At 41.4% G+C, this 23,763-nt stretch overlaps 4 protein-coding genes across 54 annotated transcripts; 2 read left to right on the top strand and 2 right to left on the bottom strand.

The window, feature by feature from the left end:
- Window positions 1-221: 221 nt before the first annotated feature.
- Window positions 222-11,898, bottom strand: sh3bgr (SH3 domain binding glutamate-rich protein). 50 transcript variants are annotated; one of them, XM_085795225.1, is made up of 13 exons: window positions 11,743-11,898; window positions 10,315-10,500; window positions 10,034-10,114; window positions 8,969-9,058; window positions 7,261-7,491; window positions 6,631-6,660; window positions 6,511-6,534; window positions 5,499-5,522; window positions 5,015-5,041; window positions 3,608-3,634; window positions 2,494-2,523; window positions 1,962-2,023; window positions 222-1,009 (listed from the first exon to the last, which is right to left on the bottom strand). In XM_085795225.1, exons 1-12 carry the CDS (start codon window positions 11,785-11,787, stop codon window positions 2,006-2,008), a joined length of 813 nt encoding a protein of 270 aa, XP_085651351.1. In that variant the 5' UTR covers window positions 11,788-11,898; the 3' UTR covers window positions 222-1,009; window positions 1,962-2,005. The 50 variants fall into 50 exon arrangements, with proteins under 50 accessions (XP_085651351.1, XP_085651352.1, XP_085651353.1 ...); XM_085795226.1 differs by having other exon boundaries at window positions 6,511-6,531; XM_085795227.1 differs by having other exon boundaries at window positions 6,511-6,531; window positions 7,276-7,491.
- A 779-nt stretch (window positions 11,899-12,677) lies between these two features.
- Window positions 12,678-16,032, top strand: LOC146975881 (uncharacterized). Its single transcript, XM_085796665.1, has 9 exons — window positions 12,678-12,825; window positions 13,067-13,324; window positions 13,426-13,697; window positions 14,010-14,252; window positions 14,402-14,539; window positions 14,903-14,972; window positions 15,056-15,168; window positions 15,264-15,351; window positions 15,617-16,032. Exons 2-9 carry the CDS (start codon window positions 13,093-13,095, stop codon window positions 16,030-16,032), a joined length of 1,572 nt encoding a protein of 523 aa, XP_085652791.1. The 5' UTR covers window positions 12,678-12,825; window positions 13,067-13,092.
- Window positions 16,033-16,323: 291 nt separating this feature from the next.
- get1 (guided entry of tail-anchored proteins factor 1) lies at window positions 16,324-19,278 on the bottom strand. Its single transcript, XM_085795277.1, has 5 exons — window positions 19,079-19,278; window positions 18,359-18,524; window positions 17,283-17,350; window positions 16,941-17,055; window positions 16,324-16,688 (listed from the first exon to the last, which is right to left on the bottom strand). Exons 1-5 carry the CDS (start codon window positions 19,166-19,168, stop codon window positions 16,615-16,617), a joined length of 513 nt encoding a protein of 170 aa, XP_085651403.1. The 5' UTR covers window positions 19,169-19,278; the 3' UTR covers window positions 16,324-16,614.
- A 370-nt stretch (window positions 19,279-19,648) lies between these two features.
- LOC146975879 (uncharacterized) lies at window positions 19,649-23,524 on the top strand. Of its 2 annotated transcripts, none has more exons than XM_085795279.1 (6): window positions 19,649-19,876; window positions 21,033-21,062; window positions 21,989-22,018; window positions 22,140-22,178; window positions 22,296-22,441; window positions 22,565-23,524. In XM_085795279.1, exons 1-6 carry the CDS (start codon window positions 19,862-19,864, stop codon window positions 22,632-22,634), a joined length of 330 nt encoding a protein of 109 aa, XP_085651405.1. In that variant the 5' UTR covers window positions 19,649-19,861; the 3' UTR covers window positions 22,635-23,524. The 2 variants fall into 2 exon arrangements, with proteins under 2 accessions (XP_085651405.1, XP_085651404.1); XM_085795278.1 differs by having other exon boundaries at window positions 22,296-22,454; window positions 22,563-23,524.
- Window positions 23,525-23,763: the final 239 nt, after the last annotated feature.

Genomic DNA, 23,763 nt, shown 5'->3' with positions numbered 1-23,763 from the left:
TAGCACATTAACAATGCTTAGATGGCTCTGAAAGATAACTACAGTACATGCCTCGCCATTTTTTCCCATGTTATCTAAAAATAATAGTGCCCGTTCCCCTCCACCTCTATTCAGGATCTCTAGCGACGGGGCATTTACTTTCCTGTCGGCCCCAACACTGCTCAGACAGCACAATGGGCTATTCACAAATAGTCTAACACAAACTAAATAAAACCACAACATTTTTTTTCTTACCAGTCTACTTTATTGCATTTTCAATTGCATCTAGGACGGTCTTAGTCACATGTTTTACTTTTCATTCAACAAAGTGCATTGATTAGAAAGCAGTATAGACGGAAGTAATTGTAGTAGTGGTGTAGTAGTTTGCAGTCTTGCAGTTTGTGTGTATGTGCTCTCTCTCATGTGGCCATTAGGAGTCTTAGTTTGTGTCCATACACTCAGCTGATGAAAGGAGTCATCAAGGCACAACATCATCATATAAGTACACGAGACTTGCCAGGGAGTGAGTTGTGAACCTGTGGATGTGAAAGCCAGGAGGCACAAGTGAAGGGGTGTGCCAAGGTAGTTATTTTTGTTTGTAAAGGTCACTGCCTCTTTGTGTTAGAAAACTAGAAACTTTAAAAGTAAAACATGGGAAATATGTTTGAGTTTAACAAAATAACTGTTGGTGCATTTTACAAAAGCTACTCATTAAAAACAAACTGACACCTTTAGGCTACACTGCACATTTTCATTACAGTATGACTCTACACGCAAAATATAAAAATTAAGTCAACATTGCAGTCAAAAGGGATGGGGGGGGGGGCAGGGGGGGGCAGTTGCAAATGTAGGTTAGAACTTCTCAGTTTGGATGGCGCCTTCAAGCACATGACTGATGGTTTCCAGTGGGGTCCAGTTCGGCCTTGGGGAGTGGTGAACGGGGCTGTCTGAGGGGTCTTGGGTTTGGAGGGGGGTCGGTTGGGTCAAGCGTCAAGGGTCAGGGGAGGACAGAACAGGAGGCTCCTTCAGGCTGAAACACAAGACAAACAAATGAAGAGTGAAAAAAAAAAACGAGGTCACACAAATTCCCAGTTGTCTGTCGTGGCTGAAGAAACCACCACCACCACCACCACCACCACCACCACCACTATGGCTGTGCCACCCAGCGTGCCCACTCCTCTGGAGGCAAATCTGAAGCTCACTTAGCAGCTTCCTCTAACAAGGCGTGACAGGGGCTCGCAGGGGTTGGGAGACAGTGAAGGGAGGAGGGAGAGAAGCATCTCTGTTCCTTCAAAGTGGCTTTTTCCTGCAGTGGGTCATAGATGCCTGACATGCACAGAGGAACTGAAGGACAGGCTTTGAAGATTAGGGTTATTATTATTATCATTGCCATCATCATCATCATCATCATCATCATTGCTGCCACTGCCTCGAAGGGACAAAAAAAAAGAGAGAAAAAAAAGGAAAAAGAATAGTGAGATGTTTTTGTTGTAACTCCAGATGATCCCCAGGCGCTGTGTGTGCTCACTGGAGCTGTTTGCAGATGGAGACAGTAGTGGCAGTCCCTTGTAAACAGGCTGCTGCGTTATTATGTTTTAGAGCATGTCAATGAAAAACAACATGCCACTAAGGTGAAGCAAGGGGAGCACCGGCAGATTTATGCATCTTATATGTAAAGGCAAGAATATGACATTATAATGAATATTATACTACTGGCGACAGTGTACAGTGTAGATAAAGCAGACACACTGAGTAATTGTTACCTCACAGTGGCCATTGATTGCACTGTAGGGTCAAAGAGGAACACAAAAGAATATGGGTTTATCTGTTTAATTAATCTGCTTACATAAATGCCAAATACAAAAGGGGACTTATTCATACCGTGGTGGCGTTTACAACCAGTTCACATAATGTTGCGCTGCCCTCCAGTGGTAAAACAGAGACATTAAAACAAGACAGAGGTGAGAGAAAAAGCATTTTACCTGGACAGTAGTACATCAACATGATCCACGTCTCCTGGCTTCAACTACTCGGCTGCTTCTTCCTGTTGAAGGAATGAATCATGTAGTTAAGGAAAGCAGTACAATATAGTTACTGCAGAAGCTCAGCAAGAATGTTTAAAAATATGTTTTAAGTTGCTTTGTGTCACTTTTTAGGTTAGGCTATTGCACCAATTTTAAATTATTATGATGGCAAATTAGTCAGTTTTGTTGTCTGTTGCTTTCAGCCCCTTCATATTGAGCCTCAGATCTCAGATCCGTGGCTGTAGGATGAATTAATTTAACAAAAAAGGAATAAAGGTAGTAGAAAAGTTAGGAGTTTTCATTCCTAAGTAAATTATCTTTGCTGGCGCTCCCTAACCAAACATAAACCAGTTATCATTGCAGCTGAACTATGAATATGTTTTATTTGTGTGTGTGTGTATTTGTGTCTCACACAGATCCATCCTCGTAATAAGAATCAAACAAGAGTTTTTCAGGCAGATCAAGCAGTTTTGTGACGCTATAATACTACCTGTGTTTCTTCCACGTCTTCTTCTTCTTCCTTTTGACACATTAGAAAGAAAAAGAAAGAGGGGGGTTGTGTGAAGTCATGGTCCAAATGGCAGGGAGGTGAGAGGACTTCACATGTTAGTGGCCGTAGCGATGGGTGGGTTAAAAATGGAGAAGTAATTTGACGGAAGGAAGGAAAAACCTAAGGAAACTAATGACTTGCTGTATAGTCTGAGATGGCCTTTGTTGGAGAAGAGTGGTGCTTAAGACGGGGGCACCGTATAGATGTTATAAATTCTGTTGCGTCCAAGTGTAATCACTGAAGCTGTACTGACTATCCCTTGTTAGTACAGCATGATGACTGCCTTCTTGAAGTAAACAACACACTCACCAGGGGACAAAGGGAGCTGACATCATTATCTATAATTAGATGCAATGATCACTTGATTCCATCCAGTCACACAACTTAAGGTAGTTGGTACCAAAACACTGTCACACAGACAGATCTACACGACCTGGGAACAACATTCGGCCGGAAAAGACAACAGTCTCGCTTTTTATCCCCTTGTGTTGCACGGTAACAAGAAGTTCTTCGTCTCCTCCGTCCTCCTCTGGAACTTGTCGAATCCACTTTGTTTCAGATTGCTCTTGGCAAAAAGAAGCAAAAGCCATGACTTCTTAAAAAAGAATTGAAAAGACAGGAAAGGACACGTCCCCCCCTGTCAAGTCAGTGCCCCCCATGACCGTGCAGCATAACCAAACTGAGAGCATCCAAGTTATGCTCATGTGCACACAGGCAGAGTCCAACAACACAACAAAAAGTTTCCACCTGATCTCAAGGCATCAAAACAACAAAAAAATAAAACCGTCTTGGCAGGCTCGGAGGAAAAATGCCGACATGAATGTTTCGTAACACCCACCACAACACTGAACCAACGGCAAATACTATGTGGCGTCAGCTCTGAAGTAATTGTGCACTGAACCCCATGATGCAAGACTGCCATGGGCAGAGACAGTAGAAAAGTTCACATAAACCTATACGTACAGTCTTTGTATGCAATCAGATCATGCAGAAAAAAACAGTACTGGTAGGATTCACACCATGCAAAACATGGAGAAGTGAAATCCAAATATACCTCTTGTGCTTCAGCCTCTTCTTCTTCCTATGGAAGATTAAATCAGGGGTTGTTTAGCATGTGAACATCGTTGAGAAGTCATAATAATAGCCACTCTACTGGTCTTTACAAGACACTCACTATATCCACCCTAAATTTTAAGTAAAATATTGTCATAGTCATCATGCTGCACAACATCAGGCATCTCTATGGAGAAAAATCTAGTCCATGCAGCACACACAGAGGAAGAAAGAGAAAAGAAAGAGGGAGGACAGTGAAAAAAGTTGATAAGGCCAGAATACGAAACAATACAAGACGCCACAAACCACAAGGAACTACCTCACTGCCTTGTTGGTCTTGCTCCTGCAACAAAGGTAGGACAACAACGACAAAAAAGATGGAAAGGTGGACAGGAAAGAGGGCAAAGCAAAGCGAAGCAGTGAAGCATACGAGATAGAAGATCAGGCAGAGGCTGGAATGTCTCAGAGAGGCAGAGTCCTTTCAACACAGCACTTAAAGCAGAAACATTTTTAACCAGATTTTTTTTTTTTTTTTTTTACAAATCTACACTGAGTTGGTTAGTTCTGAAATCTCTTGCTCTAGGGGAGCTAATCCTGAGTTAAGTGCTGTGTGGAAAAGTGTGGAAAGTGAATTGATCATGGGCTGAGTCCTGAAACTCGCAACCCTGTCGTCATGTGTGACAGTGTGCAGGCAGGTACTTATGTTTGGTTTCAGAAACTGAGGGGGTCACGATGAAATCAGTAAATCAGTGGTCCTACTGTGTGCACCCTGACAAAACCCACAACCTACGTAGATGGATTATGACTGTCAGAGAGTGTGAGGACACTATTCACAGAAACCGAAACTGTAAATCATAAGATCCCAGGCAGAGTGGAGGTGACATCCCTGTATGTAAGTGCATGTTCAGATTTTTTGAGCTTGTGTGAATGTAAAAATAGATGTAGCAAGGTGTAGTAAAAACCTGATGTTACTTCTAATAGGTGGGGGCACTATCAGACTGATGTAAGTGAGGGACTTTATATCATGAGGTGAACTACATTATTATCTTCTAAGAGTGTTGGTAAATTCCTACTTAGATTCACTGGAGGTCATAGAGTGAAAGTGCAGAGAAAGAGCACACACTTGAGGTTACGAGCAAAACCTCATTGGTATGTCCAACAGTGTCGTCATGCACTTTATTCTTTATTCTAACTTGATCGTAACAGATGCCATTAATGTGATTGGTCCCTTTTGGCCTGGCAGCATGGCAGACTGAGGGAAATACCTCTGAATATCTTCGGTAAGACAAGATCAACTAACTAAGATGTAACTAGACTATAAATGACTAGAAGGGACAGGTGCAAAAAGACAAGACGGACTGGGATATGCTAGGGGCAGGTACAAAAAAAAAATATCACATGAATCTACCTCAAGCTGTCGCAGCTCTTCTTCCTCCTACAGGGAATAACAGATAGCAGGTCAGCAGGCTGTGTGGGGAGCAAAAGAGCACCACAGGCATGCGCTACAGAACAGTCTTCTGATTTAATATGGAAACTACGGGGATAGTTGAGGTTGTCAGGAAGCAGCAACAGGACTGGGGAGAAATGATGAACGGGATGTTAGCAGAAAGAGAGATAGGTAAACAAAATAGTAAAAAAAAAAAAAGAAGAAATGGAGTGATGAAGAGAGAAGAGAAAGAGACGGAGGAAGAGAAAGGTGAAGTCTTGAAGTGAGCAAATCAAAGAGAATACAGATGAGTGGGAACAGCAGACCAAGACCCCCACCTCACCCCATCTCCACCCCCACCCCACCCTAACTCAACCAGAGCAGTTTTCTCTGCACCGTCAAACCCACACTGCTGATGACTATGCGGAGAAACCGCAGAAAGAGACGGTCGCCGACGCACAGTTACCTCTGACTGCAAATCCTCTTCCTCCTGGAGGGAGCAAACCAAGAGATGGACAAAAGGGCAAAGAAGTGGTCAAACGCCATATGGTGTTTGCGTGAGGAACATGGCTGGTGTGATTACCAGCAGAAGGACCTCTGAAACTGTCGCGTCTAGGTGATGTGAAGTGAGTGGAGCAATGACTGAGGTGGTATGTCGGTTTTGAAATGCAGGTGTCTGAAGTAGCAGATGCTTATCAGACAATCATTATGGTGTGAGATATATCAATTTAAACTTGTGCATGTTTCAGGGTAAAAAATAATGGTGCAAATGCTGTTAAATGTGTTTGTTTGTATGGTTCATAATATGCATCGCTACCAAGAGTTGTTGACATTGAGATGCTAATTTTAGATGCTAAAAAAGAAAAAAAAAAACACATTGGCGTGAGCAGCTACTACGGTGGAGAAAGTAGGTGATGAGTAGCTTGGGAAAAAAGACCAGCTATAGTCAATATAGCTGCCCATCTTCTGCCAAAGATACTGGACATTAGGAGTTGGCACTGAATCAAGAATGCTTTTTTTTATCTACGTTGTGGATGTGAGGAAAATCATCAATTCAAACATCTGTCACAAAAGAACAAGGCTTAAAAGTGATGCGGTATCCACTAGCACTACGAAGAAAGACTTTTATCATGTGATTACTAATCTGGCCTGCAAGACAGACTGTAGATTAATTCAAGAGTTAATAGCAACTCTACAAGTTCAAGCTGTTATTAGTGCTCATTATCTTAGGCGACATTGTCAGATCCAGGACCTGGCGAGCGGACATGGCTGAGCAGCACCGGTGAAGACTGATCATAGCACTGATTCTAAACCAGCAACTACAGCTAGGGAAGGAAAGCATTAGTTCATGAACATCCACTGAATGTATTTCACATGCAGTATTAGCTTGAATAATCTGATATATACAGGCATTTCTTACTACTGCTACTACTGTTATTAGCTATTTAGCACCATGATCACACAGTGTCAAATCTTACCCTGTCATCATCAGCTTCTTCCTGCTTGAAGAAAAGAAAAAGGAAAAACTCACTCAAAGCCGAGTCTCTTTCAGCTTTGAATTCACTTCTCAGTGCTCATGAACTTTTAGAAGAACTCACCTGTTCTCCTTCCTCCTGTGCACGGGCCTCCTGAAAGAAGAGATAAGAGGCTTCAGACTATGCAAATGGAGATGACTCACTACACGCTGCACTGACTGAATATCCATACGGAGACACAACAACATTCAGAGATCAAGCTACTGAAATCACGCAAAACCAGGCGTCTTCAGGTCCCTACGAACACAACATGGACGGGACGGTTAATGGTAATGCAAAGTGGGTTTTACAAGTGAGTAAAATATAAAGGGAGGCAAGAAATGAAGGTAAACAGAACACACACAGGACCAGGAACGGGAATGCAAGTGGTGCTATAGGGACAAATGGGGAATGATGAGGAGGAATGTTGTACGTTGTGGGGTTAGTAAACGACTGAATCTGGAGAGAGGAGACTTGAGGAGTGGATACAGTACAGTACAGGAATGACAGGAACTTAGAAAGAAGGCAAACCCTTGATGAGGAGGAAAGAGACGACATTAAAGGGAAAGAAGAGATGCTGAGGGGAGAAAAACAGAGCATTCCAGGAATGATGGGAAGGTAAAAAGGTGGAAGGAAAAAGACGCTCAAACCATTCAGGAAATGGAGGGAGAGGATAAACGACGGGAGGCTGGATTCTAGTTAAGTGGCAATTACTGTGTCTTCTGTGACCTCGTCTGTCTCCTCCACGGCCTCCTCCTCCTCTGCGGGGGCCTCGTCTCCCGCTGTTTCTTCTTCCACGGCTTCATCATCTGCAGTCTCTCCTTCTGCTACCTCCCCCTCCTCCTCCTCCTCCACGCCACCCTCACCTTCCTCCTCATCTGCTGCCTCTGCCTCCTCCTCCTCCTTGCCGTGTGCATCCCCGTTACGCTCCTCCACTGGAACCTCCTTATTGTGAGGTGAAAACAACAACTAGTGATCGAGAGCAACAAATTATATGATAAAAAGAAATTGAAATATTGATGGCAGAGTTGTTGAGGAAGGGCTTTAAACAGTGAGCTCATCAGTTGGGGAGGTTCAAAAGCTTAAAATGTAGATGATAGTTAATCCTGGGAATAAAGTGGAGGAGGGAAGAAGGAGTTAGAAAAGGTGGAGACTTAAGTGTCAGTGAAAGATGCATCATGAATTGTCATAGGTGAGAATCAGTCATGGCCTTAAAGGAATAGTTAAACATTTTGATGCACATATTTGCTTCTCTCAGAGATCAGTTACCTTTGCTTATCTTAGCACAAAGCCTAAAAACATAAGGACTCAGCTAGTCATTGTACAGCATGCTGTTACTCTGGTCTGTCGAATAACTGAATTGTTAAGTGTATATAAAGTTTAGTGTATTTGTCAGTTTACAGGAGATATTGTGTGTTTGGTGCAGTTTGGCTCCACATTTTTTGCAAAAATAGTCATGTGTGAGAAAACATCAACTCTCGGAGGAGGTAACAAACCATATCTACAGTGAAAATATATGTGGTATCTTTGGACAGAGCCAGGCTAGCTGTTTCCCCCTGTTTACAGTCTTTGTGCTGAGCTAAGCTAACAGGCTGCTGATGGTAGCACACAGACAAGCAAATAAATAATATATTCTCAAAATTGTTTTTTCTCATCAGGCTAGTCAACATAAATATGCAGTAAAAGCTATACAGCTACAATGAACTCAGTTTTCACTTCACCACTGCATTATATCCTGTAGGATTAAAAAAAAAAAAAAGAAGGAAGATCACAAGTTGAGCTTTTCAGCTATAAACCTTTAACATCAATAAAACACATTGAAATCCTTTAGATCTTTTTCAACCACTCAACTCTTTGCAGCTCTGTTTATACCTTGTTGCAGTGAGTAAAATATCAGTGGAATATATTTAAGCCTATGACAAATGTCCTTGGCTTACTTATTGAAAGTAACAAAGAACTGATTGCATTTTAAAGGTTAATGCAGAGTCAAAGACATAAATTAAAAGATGTGTGTAGTTAGGTATCTTCAGATGAAAGTAAAGAAGTGCATACAGGAGGGAAAAATGTTAGAAAGTCACTGAAATGAAGAGGGCTTTAGGGACATCAAAGTATGCACTGAACGAACATATTAATGATGAAATCAAACACTGAATTTCACAATGCAAAACAAACGTACTACACTACAAAGTACTACTCGAAGAAAGCCTGGTAGAAGCATGATGTCTCACTACTCCGTGGCAGCCTGAGTGACGCGGCGCCACAGTGTTATAATGACTCGGCACATTGTGTTACTGTGCTGTGGGATAAAAGTTTTCACTCATGCAAAGCACAGAGAGATTAGTCAGTGTGATGATGACTGGGACGAGAGAATGATGTATTAGGTTGAAAGGAGAAGGTGAGACACAGTGAACGACGGCATTACTATTGATTCATCAAGGTTTCCCTCTGCATTAGTTTCCTCTCCATGGGTTCCATTCTCCACAATGTCAGCCTTGTCGGCCTCCGCGGCTTCCTGTGCATATGAAACGATCAGGTTCAACACAAGTGCATCACACGGAACGAGTGCTTGATAATAACTCTGTCCGTCACCAGCCAATCAAGCAGAGCCTCTGTAATTAAGGTCAAATTGTGTCAACATATTTTACAGTAAAATAAAAACATGACAGATTTGGAAAATTGTAACTAATTAAGTCATATCTTAAATCTGATTCATCATCTGCTGAGGTGTCAGATAATATAACTTGATACTTCTCAGCATGGAGGTGAAAGTGTGACCATTTGTGTGCATTTCATTAATGAAATGTCCTGAAAAAACCCTGAAATACTCCAGTGTGAAGAGCATCCAACACTGCCGCAGTGATGAATTTCATTTTAATGGGCTACTTAGATAGGCTCACTTTCTTTCCTAGAGTGTTAGAATTTAAATATGACATGCCTTATCAGTAATTCATGGATTTTGTTGTAGACATTAAGGCCTGACAACATGATTATTTAATGTATGGACTATGGAAGTGTTGCTTGGTTGCTTAAAAAAGGCTTGTGCAGCTTTTTGGCTCTTGTTTAAATCAGTTTGGCTCCATGTAAGCTGTATGCAACCTACATGCATTTTTCATTATTCATTAAATACGCAGATGATGTCTTGATACAGTTTACCCAACTGGTTGCACTACTTTTAATGATAAATGAGATATCTACTTATCTATGACATAACTAATACAAGTAGATTTCTCAATAATTGTACTGTTCTCTCAAACCCCTATAGAAATAAAGTATAATGAACCAACAATGTATCATAATATCACACAATATGAATAATATTCAAACCAGAATTTATCCTCAAGGACAATATATTAGCTATTTGGTTAAACAAACACTGTTGAAATGGTCCCACCAGTGTTTATTTACATCCTGGTATGAGGGTAAAATAAATTAGATTATTTTGTTTATGTTTTTCTTATGAAGAGGAAAACACAGAAAAACTTTCAACCTTGGAGCCAGGAGGAGGGGGCAGTCCCAGGAAAGAATACACCAAGTTGTCCTCCTTGGCGTCGAAGAATGTGTCGTAGTCCTGCGTGAAAACGAGAGAAAGCATTCAATTAAAATCCACTTTTAGTTTTACTGACACACCATGCACACTCCGAGTCGCAGGTCTGTACAGTAGTAACTGCATATTTCCCCCAGATGATGTCACGCGATTGTTCTCTTGATCATCCACTCCCATAAACACCAGTATAAAGCACAGTGAGCCCCCACTGTCAACACACTCACCCCACAGTAGCTCTCTTCATTGAAGATCTGAGGTGGCAGGGGGATGCCGTTGGCGGGCTTCCTCTCCTCTGGGACATTCTTCCTCATCCACAAGCGGTTCTCCTCGTTGCAGGCGATGTCCAGCTGGGTGTAGTCCACTTTAAGAGCCTCCAGGAAGCCAACCACATCTTGTTGCTTCTTCTTGATCTGGGAAACAGAAAAATAAATAGCATTAGTTTTAACAAAATCAACACTGATGAACTTCAAAAATTCAACAGGTTAAAACACAATGGATTCAAGTCAAGTACATGACGTCACCACCCTCCCCCAGGTCTCCTGTACTAACTGGGCTCTTCAATCAATAAATCTACAGAAAATGAAACACCAAATCCTTTAAGAATTTTTTTGTCTTTGTTTGTTTTTATTTTTCTTTGTACTTTATCATTATTAACTACACAATCTGTAGTTTGGACTGTTAGTTCCACTTAAAGTGTAATGTGAAGATGTAAGAAGATCTAAGAAAAGACATCAGTTCATTCATTTATTACTCACTGAACTTTTCTGGTGATTGGAGCTTGTGATCTACAATACTACTACTTTACTCCATAATAAATAAATAAAAACTGTTAATTGAATATCTGTCATTTGAACTTTTCTTTTGAACCCTAAACAACTAAGATAATCTATTTTTCAAGGTTTTTTTTTTCTTTCTTTTTTTTGGACAAATTATATCCTAAACTATGTTTCTAAACAAAAAAAAGATATCAACTGTCTTCAAACAATATTATTGGGAACTCGCACTTCTCCAACCATTTGAACTCACTGAAGCACAACAGACACAAACTGTGGACAAACAAGGCAGGTCTGTCTGCTGTGAGACAACAGCCCTGTCCAACTGGGCCACCATGCCACCACCGCTAGGCCGGTTCAAGCTGCTTATTTAGCCTTTGCCAAAAGTAGATCTGCAGGATGAATTCACCCTCCCTGCGCTGGTTATCACCCCACCTTGTGTGCAGACACTAACTCCAACCCTTATCTAATCACAGACTGTATTTTTTAAAAAAAAAGGAAAAAAAGTCTGTTTCTTTTGAGGGGGTGAAATCACCACCAACCCGGGGTATGCGATGTATGTGTGTGTGTGCGGATATGTTGGGATACCGGGGTCCGAGACATGGACAAGTTTGGGAGCCCTCTTCTAGAAAACTCTGCGTGTGAATAAGTTCGACTTGCGGGGTGATAAAAAGCACTGAAGCGTAAACTGGAAACATAAATCTAAACATGAATCAGCCCACACACACATGTTAATAAACTTCCTATGTGCGAAATCACAAACGAGTGACATTCATCTCGAGGTTTAATGAGTGAGCGACCTGATCGGGTTCAGGAGCAGAAAGACACAACCACAGTAAAAGTTCAGTTTGAAGCAGAAGCTGAGAGCGGAGGGCTTACCGCAGTGGATCCCGATGAAGAGGCGAGGAAAACTTTGATAACCATTATTTTCTTTACAATATAGACAAGTGGACTTTGCAACAAGTAGGTTCTTAAAGGAGCAGGCAGCCTCCTCTATTATTAGAGCGCACCCAGGATGGAGGGAGACATAGCACTGAGATCACACACACACACACACACACACACACACACACACACACACACACACACACACACACACACACACACACACACACACACACACACACACACTGTTGGGGCTATTTTGGTCTCAGGGCTCCATCAGTGCAGGATTGGTGGACTGGCCCCTAGGGGCGCAGCACCTCACTGACTGATTGGCAACTTCAGCTGTCTGTCGACGCGGGGGGACAGTGAAGTTCGTCTCTGGCCTGTTGCTGAGTTCATATATGGACAGAAATAGCACTGACCAGCACTGTAGGCTGCGAGGCTTTGGTTTCCAAACGCAGGAGCTTGGACCTGTAAAGGCTTCTCCATTAGGATCCTCAACAACATGGGAGAGTGGTGCCTCATAATTCAGTAGAGGTTGCTGTGAAGTTGGCACAATAGGATGTGTCACTCTCCAGCTCTGACATTTAAAGCATCCCTGCATGTTGGTCTAGTTTATTTTATTTATTTCATTATTCATATTATTTAATAATTTATTTTTATTAATAATCTACAATATTGTCAAAAATTTGAGAAAACCTCACTTTTGACAGAAATTGCCTATTGTTCTAAAACATTTATGAAGGAATTCACTGTGGACAGTCAAAATAAGGATCTTGGATAAACATGCCTATGGATTATTGGGCTAATCTTTAGGCTACAATTTTATTATTACAGAGGATTTTTTCCAAGCTGGTTTGGAGCCCCAGTCATTTGTACTTCCAGTTACCATGACAACATGAGTGTCTTTACAAAAGAAAAAGCACCTGGCAACCACGTCTCTACTTATTTATCACGGTAACTAAATATTCCCAACCTGGATGTAAACAGATTAAGCCAGATTGACAACATTAGCCTGCGTCTGTTCTTCAGGAGTGAGCAGAGAGAGAGAGAGATCCTCTCAACAGCAAGGGAAAGGTAATAACGCTCTCATTTTTTAGGCTACACCTGTTAAAATTATACTTAGATGAAAGAAATTTACACAACTCAACTAATTCAACAAGATTATATGGACCAAAGAGATAAGAAATTGAAATACATTTCCTCTTGCAGGCCTTTTATAAGTAATTTTTCAAAGATCCTTCAGATAAGAAGCTACAAAAAGGCTATTCTCATTTTATGCAAATTCCCGTTAACCCAATTCATCTTCTATTCTCAGAGTGAAGAAGCCTGTGTAAAGAAGTGATGAGTGTGAGGCAGCAGAGTCTGTTGCAGCAGATCTTGGCCTACAGCGAGGAGGGTGGTGGTGACTCTGGGACCTGCAGCACCGACACCTCCAGGTGGTCCTCTCCCGCCAAACTGAACCGTGGCTCTAATAGTCCACAATACTCATCAGATTGTGAGGACCAAGGCAAGTTCCCTGCAGCCAAGACATCAGACAAGTGGCGAGGACCAAAAACGACTTGGAGGAAGAGAGGTATTTTATTTTAATCTGCTTTAATATTTGTACAATAGGAATAATGCTATATATAATCTAACTGTGTGTAATCATGAGTAAATGTATTTTTCCTCATTTAGATGAAAATGCACAAGGGGATTACAAACAGAAGACAAAATATGCTGCACACTGCGAAGTCCTTAAGCTGCCTCCAGTCAAGTCCTTGCACATTTCAAAACCAAGGACCCAGTCTGCTCACTTGAGCTGCATCAGGGAGCTGAAGAGCCAGGCGAGGGATCTGCAGAAGCAGCTGAGTGAGGCCCGCACTGAGAACAAACTACTGAAGAGGCTCCAGCGTCGCCACATGGTGGCACTGCAGCACTTCCAAGAGTCGGAGGGCAGCGTTTCACAGGTTGGTCGGTTGATTGGTTGGTTATGTCCCTCTGGTGTCTCCCATGCTCAGTCAGATCTGAATCATTGCCAAATCATTGTGTGCACAGGAAGCTCAGAGACAAAAACAGGGCTTTTGGTGGGTACCCATCCCTAAAAGTTGGAATGCTTTTATCTGTGTGCATCATGCATTCTACACCTACACCCCGTTATCCGGATTTCACAGGCCATTCATCAGTTCATATGTGCAGGCAGAAAAATCTGATGAATTATCCCTTGTCTTTCTCTGATACTCAGGTTCCTCACTTAATCTTGTTGCCATCCCTGTTCCCAGATCCTCTCCAAGCACAACAGTGAGGTCCGAGCCCTGCAGGGGCAGCTCCGTGAGACCCGCTCCTGCCGCGACCGCATGGCAAGGCAGCTGCAGACCTCAGAAAAGAAGCTGCTGAGCACAACGACCACTCTGCAGCAACTGCAGCTCCTTAGCCGGGATCAGAGCCTGCTGGAGAGGAAGGAGCTCACCAACATGTTGGCCAAGGCCACTGCAAAGCTGGAGGAGAAGGGCAAGAGGATAGTGGTATGGAGAGGTTGGGTGGAATGGTAATGGGTGTATGGGGGTCTAGTGTGTCAACCAACCAGAAGATCCACCGATCCGGGGTTATAACTAGGAACAGGAGTATTTCACATATAATTTTCTTTCTTTCTTCATTTTCTCTTGTATTCTAGGACTTGGAGAGGAATCTTGAGTTGTGTCAGGCATCATTCACCCGCCAGTTACTCACTGAAAAGAAAAAGACCAATGAAGTGAGGCAGATTTCCTGCTATCTACAAGAGCAGGTATATCAGCTGACCAAGGAAATTCAGGTAGGTTGAAAAATTGCGAAGGATTATGGGACAGAATCACACCCTTTTGACATAGTTGTAATGACTTCCACAGGACCACAGTGTTTTAAATGTTTTCATGTCAGAATCCAAAGTGAAGTCCGACTAAGCATTCGTGAGAGTATTAGGTTAAGATGTCTGGATCGATATTTTGCTCAGACGTCTGGCCATTAGTAAACCACAGATACAGAGGACTTAATGCTCCTGTTTGATGGTGTAATTCCTGATACTGAGAAAACCAGACATTACAAATTGTTACTGTTCTATTATTAAAGCATCTTGAAGAAACCATTTTCAAATATCTTGATATGTGGTTGCTCTGTGCTTTTGTTCCTGTCGTTACAGAGCAGAAAGAGAGAACTGGATGCACAAAATATTTACTCACACAGATTGCTAAAAGGGTCGACCAAAAAAGGTAAACAAGCATGAGAAAGTACTCCCAAGAACTTAAACTGTTGTTGTCAATTAGCAGGATGATTTATTATTCCCCAATTAAAGGCAATGAAAGCAAAGTGGGTCACACAGATGGACCAGTCCTTCTCCCCACTGAAGAGAAGACTTGGGACTTTGAATATCCAGAGACAGAGGAGCAGGAGAGCTCTGTGAAGTTGGTACATGATTAAATATTGCATGGTGCATAAGATAACATTATTCATAATTTAAGTATTTCAGTTATCCCATATTAATACACTGTGTACTGTTTCAGTTTTGTTTTGATCCAGTGCAGACTTTGAAAACTAAAAATCCAAAGATGGAGGAGCCTATACATGTCACATCGGAAGATACATGTGCAGGTGAGCACTTAATTAATCCTTCGTACACACTGTACTGTAACACACAAACTCTTCCTGCCATGCACACGTTAAGTCGTTAAAAAGAAAGAGTAATTACCAAATTGGTATTTATCCACCAACAACTCTCTCTGTGATATGCAAACAAGACAGAAACCACCGCAAACATTACACACAAACTTAGGTTGGAAGCATGGCAATGAAACAAAATGCTTTGTTCAGTTACTGTGCCACTTTTTTTTTTCAAAATGCACACATTTATTTTCAGACACCAGTGAGAGGAATAGTTGTTCAGAAAAGATTGTAGAGCATCAAACTGAGAGAGCAGCGGAGGCATCAGAAGCATCCATTGTTATAGAGGGAACATCGGTGTCAGAAGAAGAGCAGGAAACAGAGCGTGAAGGCAAGTTCAACGTTTTGAGCAAATCTCTGAATACAACTGAACCTACAAGAAGAGGATACAAGCTGCCAAAAATCAAACACAACAGTGCCTTCAATCAAACTACTGAGAACCTGCTCAGTGGCAGACCTGCCTACAGCAGTGTGGATGCAAGTCCCTGTGAAAGCACCAAGATCCCATCCAGGGTAGAGACCCTCTGCAGTGGGATCAGTAAACTCTCCATTATAGGCCTACAAGCTGGGGAACACAGGAGAGGAGGAGGAGCAGGAGGCAGCTCAGTGTGAGTGAAGGGCAGATGCAGTGCAGCTCTTTGGTCACTTAACTGGTTGGTTAAACCTTCGACTGAACCAGTGGGTTGAGTTTGACACTAGTGGCATTAATATGTTTTGTTTTAATAAATTATTTTCTGACAGACATGCTCCATACAGTCCATTGTGGTTCATCTACTTTGTTTTAAACCATAGCAGTTCTACTTCCAGAAAATTACCCAGCATGCTTTTATTGGTCAACTCCCAATGTGAAAAGTGACAATCAATACAAGCTTTTCGTTTAATGTCTTTTATTTTTTTTAAAGAAAGAAAAATAAGCAATTTCAATATATTTTCAAACCATTACATTTTGAAATACAAAGAAAAACAACCACACAATTAAATTAAATGAAAATCGTTACAAAATTCAACAATCCCAAATGACAATATTGCAACGTGAGACAGCCAACTGCAAAATTAACTGCACTTTTACAAGCTGACCAGGAGCAGCTGACGTAAAAAATAATGGAACAAAACTGCAGCTTTACACCAACAAAATATTGAGCAATAAATTAGGAGAACAATGTGTTTAATGTTTGTTGCGCACAGCTTTAATCTCTAGCTGACGGCATGGAGACCGAGTGTAACTACTTTGTTGCAAACCACCAGCCAGCACGTGATTCCCACTCCACCTGAAAGAAGAGAACGACTCTGTCAATGGATTAATAAACAGATGAATGACAAGTTTAAGAGAGGAAACTATGACATAGTGCAATTTATATGTAAACCAAGCTTCATGTGTAAATTATTGTTGGATTTGAGGTACCCTGCTTGTATTTGTAAATAAATTCTCCTCTATTTCATCCATTACAAAAAACACCAGTAACTCTGAGCCCAAGAAAAACTTCCCCAAGGGACAATAAAGTAAACTGTGTGTTGATTACCTGCCACTCCTGTTGGAAAGGCCACAAGGCGCTCCACAGGGGCAATCCATTTGCTGGGGACCACTGTCACTGGATCAGAGTAATACTTCCATATTAAGGAGATCATCAGAGCAGCCTGACAAATTAGAAGACAAGACAAGAGAAATATGTGGGTGGATAATACATGACATGTTGCCCTGATGCTAGCTGTATGTCAATTCTAATAGCATGCGGTTAAAAGTAAGAAAATTAAGTACTTAAAGGGCATTAACTGAAGGTTATGTATGAAACGTCACATGTTTATACTGTAGTAGGTCTCTAGAAATAAATTAATTTGTGCTTCTACTTATGATCTCCACCTACCTGCAGTATGTAAAAGACAATGTTGACAACCCATTTCATTTTGGCTTGTTGAGCCGTTCTTGATTTCACTGCAAAAAAAAGAGGAAACATGAATCTGTTAGACTCAATTCATTGGTTTTTTGTGATGCCGTCTTCAGTTATACTGCCTCGGTGCCTGTTAGGCTTGTTAATCAGACTGAACTGACATTTTCCTTTACCTCACTATTTGAATCACTGGAAAAATCCAAAGACATGGGCAATGATTCAGTGGTCTAAAATGAGGCCTCGTGTTTTATTGTATGTTCTCTGTTACCATCTTCCACCCAGTCATTGTGTAATAGTGTGTATTACAACAGTGTGTTCCTTGCAGGGTCTTGGGCAAGACTGAGGATGCAGTCTCTAAAATGCATATGAAATATCAATATACTATGTGAGGTAAATCTTGTGTTCATTTTTGATACATTACATTCAGTAGCGCTCAAATCAGCTGTTTTGGCGTCAAGAACACAGCGATATTATTAGAAAAGAATGACTGACTGAATGATTCCTCTAGGAAAACACATGTTATGTAGCTTGGTTATGAGATGCCTGTGTGCATTTTTAAGAAACTACCTTTGCACTATTGTAGTTGTGCATGATCCCACTTGAATTTTTTAACCACTTCCTGTCTGGGCACAAGATAATCCTGAGGCTGTGGGTGAAGGACAGCAACAGACAGCAGCTGTTCCCTGCCAACATTTAAGTAAGCATGTTATCCAAAACCCTCCCAGCCACTTCCTGCAGCTGGTGGTTTGAAAGTGTGAATCTGCTGTAGCAGACACACACAGGTGTTGAAGACACAAAAACATTTATGTTGTGTTTCAAAAACAAAGAATAAGACACCAATCCAAACCTAACCCTAACCTCCTTTCTGAAGCCTGTGTTGATTCTCATTGTGACTGCCATAGAAATGCTGATTTATATTGAGAAATCACAGATAACAGTGTGGTTATATGTTGTTTCTAGAGGTTGCTGATATATGAAAGTCGTTGTAGGGCTACTGTCCCCTTGTCTGTCCTCCTTATGTCCATGACTTAATCTGTTTCTGTTTTTCTCACCATGTGTTTTCAGCTTGTCCGTCATCTTGTTGATTTTACGCTCCAATCTGGCATATCTGGCAAACTCATCCATCATGCTGATGGAGGACTGCTCCTTCTTCATCTCCTGGATTTCAGCCCTCATCTCACTCTCCTGCTCGGCATCTTTCTGCACCATCTTTGAAAGCTTGAAAAGAAGAAGAAAAGCACAAAAAAAATGATTATTTCTCAGTGAATATGGGGTCAAGGTGTAGGCATAATGTAGGCCAGAGGTCTTCAACAGGGGGCCTGTGATCACTAGGGGTTGAAGACCCCTGATGTAGGCTATTTCTTATGGGTGCAATCACTGCTAAACAATAAAGGGTGGCATCCAGCAACCTATCGTTACTCAGCTTGTTTTGCTAACATGTAAACAAAGCTACACAGCTGCTTCACGGTACAGTGAGTTCATGACATGTGAACAACGACGCAGTACAAAATGTTTCCTCTCTTCTCCATGTGTTGTGACCTGACCATACTAGATAGGCTACGGTTCCCAGGAAAACTCCACCCACGTAGCATTAGCCTATCTATTAGCCTATAAAGAAAGCTAATATAAGCTAAGCTAAGCTAAGTTGTGCTAGTCAACAATGGACTGGCTACACACAGCAGGAGAGAGAGGGAGCTAAAGCACGAACAGTGACCTTACATCGCTACTTCTAAGTCATTATTCGCCCTATAATAACAGCAGAGCCAACTTACGAAGGAGGATATGCTCGGCAGGAGTGTTTTCATGAGGTTGCACAGAAAAACCGAGCCCAGCACAAGGAACCACGCATACCCGGCCGCCATGTTTCCTCTCCTCCCTCCTTTTCAGTCCAGTCCGACTCTCCTTGTTGCAGCAGCGGTGGAGCTGCTGGAGTTTACAGTGCTGCAGTTACATAATAATTAGGCCATTCAGGTTCCGCTGGTCATAGATAAGGGTAAATGGAATAATACAAGATGATATAATAATAAGATTAAAAACACATCATGAACTCAAATAGTACTCCACAGTTTATGTTTGGGGTGGGTAATAAGAAATGAAACAGATACAATAAATCAATAAATACCAATCTAAAAAAAATCTGTTTATGTTTACATAATAGCTCATAACATGAATATTGCAGTCTTGCACACACCCTGTTATAAAGTGAGAGTTGGCTGTCTCACTGATTGGCACACGGTCCTGCCCACACAGGTAAGATGTTATGGTTCAAAAATATGCTGCTTCGCCCTCGAAGCCAATCACTGGAAGCAGGGGGCGGGGGTTTACTCTTCCTGGTAGGTTGGTAGGATAAGGGATAAAATATACCGAGAGGGGGATCCAATCCGGTTTGAGCTAGTTCTGGTGCTGGTCGGACGTCTATAACGCTTATACATTAAGTTACAGACCGGACTGGAGGTACAAGCAGAGGTGTAGGGGCTGACTCATATCATTTAGTTTCCTTGAGCTGTAACAAGCTGTGTTGTTCCTCTGATCTCTGCTGTACAGTCAAAGCAACAATGGGAAGGAAAAAAGTAAGTTTACATATGTGGATTCTGCGGGATTTCGACGTATAACCGTATATTTATTAACATAAAATACGTAAAATGTGTTTAAAAACGCGCGTAAATCCGTGTATCTTCTCACACTGCATGGGTCTTATCGTGTAAGGTTAGTACTAATCGCTACAGTGTGTCCATGTGCGTGTCCACCTTTGCTGTGCTCAGGTCTGTCGTGTCTACCCTGTTGATACAGGGAAGTGGCGCCTTTTTACTTAGTACAGCGCAGCGTGCTCCTTTTCATCGAGCAAGTTTGCGATTTGCACACGCCGTCTAATACTATCACTTGGCGATTCAGGGGCTAAAATGTTCATGTGGCTGTTTTAACAGTAATTAATGCTGACTGTGTGCTGATATCAAACAAAGGGGTGTAACCACCGTCGATGCACAGGTTGCCATTTCAAGGAAATTTCGTGCGTAATGCCACTGGATGTTTGAATTTATCGTTGGTTTTACGCTCTTTTTACGCAGCGGTTTGTTCTTAAAACATGTCGAGTTGTTATAGTGTCTTATCTGCGTAATCCCAGCACACACAATGTTGAGATTTTTGACCTCTGTCTGCGCGTACTGTAAGAGCTGGTGCGCGTCACCCTTGAGGTGTACGCTCTTTTCTTTAGGAGCGTCATGGCAGCTGATGGATCCTCGAAAAGACAGCGACACATCTGGCCGCTTTAACCGCCCGCTTGCATAATCATCACGTCGGAGAAGTTTCGTTGAATAATGCCGAGGTTTTGGTCGCGCAAGGCACATTAAATGAAGCAGATTAGCTGCAGTGATGCGTGAAAGCGCATGTGGAGATGGAGCGACTCCTCCATGACTTCTCTTCTTGGAGAAGCTGGAGCGCTGTGCCTACTTAACACACACACACACACACACAAAACCATGCCAGCCTCGTTAATGATGCGCTACAATGCTTTACGTAAATAAACTGGTAAAGCCTTAATTTATAGTCATTTTAGAAACGCATCAGTCTCCTCTTCCCACTTTAAGGTTGCATAATTTCTTTGTGACTCAAGGGGAAGAAGATGTGCCCATCCCCCCTCTGTGCATTACACACCCACTTCAGCTCACTCATGAATGGCTGTTGTTTTTGGTTTACTAATTTCTTTTCTCCTCTCTCTCTCCCTCACAGTCCAGCAGTGATGCAGTTGCAAGTGCAGAGGTTGGTATTTGTGTCATGTCCTGACACCCAAACTGACCCGAACAGATCCTGGTATCCAAACTGACAGTGAAATGAACATTTTGTACTATTATCAGACGAGGAAGAGGAGAAGGGTTTGGGTAATGCAGGCTTGGATATTTACATAGTTAGGTGCAGCCCAGTTTTGAGAAACTGTGGCTGTAAGGGTTACAGAGTTAGCCATTTGGTTTTAATTTGGTGTTATAATTGAAACCTGGTCACTCTGTTGGGTTTGTAAAGCTCCACATCCTGTAGGGGGCGCTGGAGTGGGCTACTTCATTCTTTTAATTTGAGTACATTTAACTCTGGGGCACTTAGAACTCATTTTCACAAGACCACAATTAATTTAGGGTCCATAGCACACACACCTCACTTTTCTACAAATCCCACAATTCAGTGCTCCACCTTTGCCCCCACTATGACAGTATAAAGTAGAGTTATAGCAGAAAAAGCAAACAAAACAAGTAAAAAAGAAGCTGTTTTGTATTTGTAAGTCTAATTTACTAATTTGCAAATTACACAATTCTGTTTATTTCATCCGTCAAGGAGGTGACGTTTTCACCACTGTGACTAAGTTGTGTCAAGTATTTAAATTTTTTATCTCTCACAAAGAGAAACCATTTCACTCGTCTGATAAGCTTTGACTGACCTTTAGTCTGTAAACTAATAAATAAATGATTTTATTTGTTTATTTTTCAATTCTGACCTTTTGTTAAATAAGCATCAAGCATTATGTCAGGTACATAATGGCGTCTGGAAATACATGCATACACATACACCCTGTGCTCATTACTCCATCACACGTTGAGTAACATTTGGTTTGTCAATAATTATTGATTTTGTATTGCGTGTATCAATACTTGATGAAAGACTGGCTTAACATCTTGTCCTGTGTTTCCCTTCTTCAGCCACGGAGAAAGTCTCAGAGGTTGTCAGAGGTGAGTTTCACAAAGCCCAGCAAATACCATATCGTCTTACTTAACTCAGCACATATTCTACGATTTTTACATATATATTATTAATAATCTAATGCAAAATTTTTCTGTGTGTGTGTTACAGAAAGAGACGGAACCAAAACCACAGCCAGAAAAGACAAAGGTAACAGAAGGAAATTTAGCCATTGAACAATATCACTGTATCTACTTAAAATACACAGCTTTATTGCCATTTACTCCCATTTGACGGTGCATTTCATGTGTGTTTTCAACATGGTAGGCGCCTCCCAAAGCTAAAAAGGTGAAGGAGGCCGCAAAGGCCAAGCCAAAGGAGAAGAAAGAGAAGGAACCTGAGGTAGAGAAAGAAGAAGAAGAGGAAGAAGAAGAGGCTCCTGCAGAAAACGGTGACGCCAAACCCGAGGAGGAAGAGGAGGAGGAGGTAATGGCAGCTTTGTATCCTTGCCACATGGAATTTGCTCTTTGTTTTTACTGTAGCAGTGATCAAAGTGAACAAAATGATGAACTGTGCTTTCCCCCCATCCACCAGGAGGCTGCAGCAGCAGATGAGGCAGACAAAAAGGAGGAAGACAAGGCTGAGGAGGACAAAGAAGCAGAGTAGTGAAACCTCTGAGAACTCAGTTGCTTCCTGTACCTCCTTTCTTGTACAATGCAGAGAATATTTTTATCTTCTATTTTCTTAAGACAGCAGTGTTTTTAGGGATGTTATTGCAGGAATGCGTTAAAAAAAATACTACAAATTCCATTCAATTTCATGGCTTCTGTGAAGGGAAAATTTGTGGTCTCATCTTTTTTTTTTTTGTCTCTGGATTCTTCTTTTGCCTTTTTTTAGATTGTGGTTTTCTGCATGACATGCAGTGATGTCTACTGTGGGGTCCAGAAGTCTGAGACCACTTTCCCTTTCAAGTGGCCTCAGACCTTTGGACCCCACTATGTATCAGGAATTCGATGTTCAGTTCCAGGATTTACCTGCGACATTCCTGAGGAGTCTTGAGGGATTTTGTGAGCTGTACTGTTTTGGAATTTAATACATTGTAATACTGTGTTTGATAGGGAATAGGATGATTCAAAGTGATTCATGAGTTGTGTTCAATGCTATGTAACATCTTTTTCACAACATTCGCTTTTATCATATTCACTAGTACTGGAATTGGTTATGATGATTCTTTTTCTTCTTTTTTAAAAAAAAAAAATGCTGTCTGTGATGGTACATTTGAGGACAGTGAAATCGTTTTCTCAGCTGTACTCAAAAGAAAACACATTACAGACTTGATCATTTTTGCTGTGTTTATCCTTTTAGGATAACTGTATTTTCATTTAAGTCAGCACCATGTATATACCACAAATGTGTGGATATATTCATTGTGGTTTTGGGATTCTTCTACTAATGTACAGTTTCCTCCTTTTTTAAAAAACAAAAACAAAAAAAATAAATTGTTTTCTTTGTTATAAATGGTATAAAAAAACAATTAAAGTGGGAATTTCTCTAAAGAGTTTGGTCGGGTCAGTGACTTTCTGAAGTGAGAAAATAAGCTTGGGATATAAGTACAATAGTAAGGAATGTTTCCAAAAGTTACAGTTTGATAATGTGGTAGGTGTAAGTTAAAAACGCCTACCACATAATGGAGATAGGACCTTCAGGATCCCTGGGGCAGTTGCCTCATTAGCCAAGTTGGTAATCCTTTAAATTTTACTGCACCATTTTGACGAGTTCACCACTGACATGAGAA

The sequence above is a fragment of the Trachurus japonicus genome, chromosome 13, assembly GCF_045865225.1.
Source record: "Trachurus japonicus isolate A0001 chromosome 13, Traja_1.0".
Classification (NCBI taxonomy): Eukaryota; Metazoa; Chordata; class Actinopteri; order Carangiformes; family Carangidae; genus Trachurus; species Trachurus japonicus.
The sequence above is the reverse complement of the archived record's forward strand: the minus strand, read 5'-3'. Positions and strand labels throughout refer to the sequence as shown.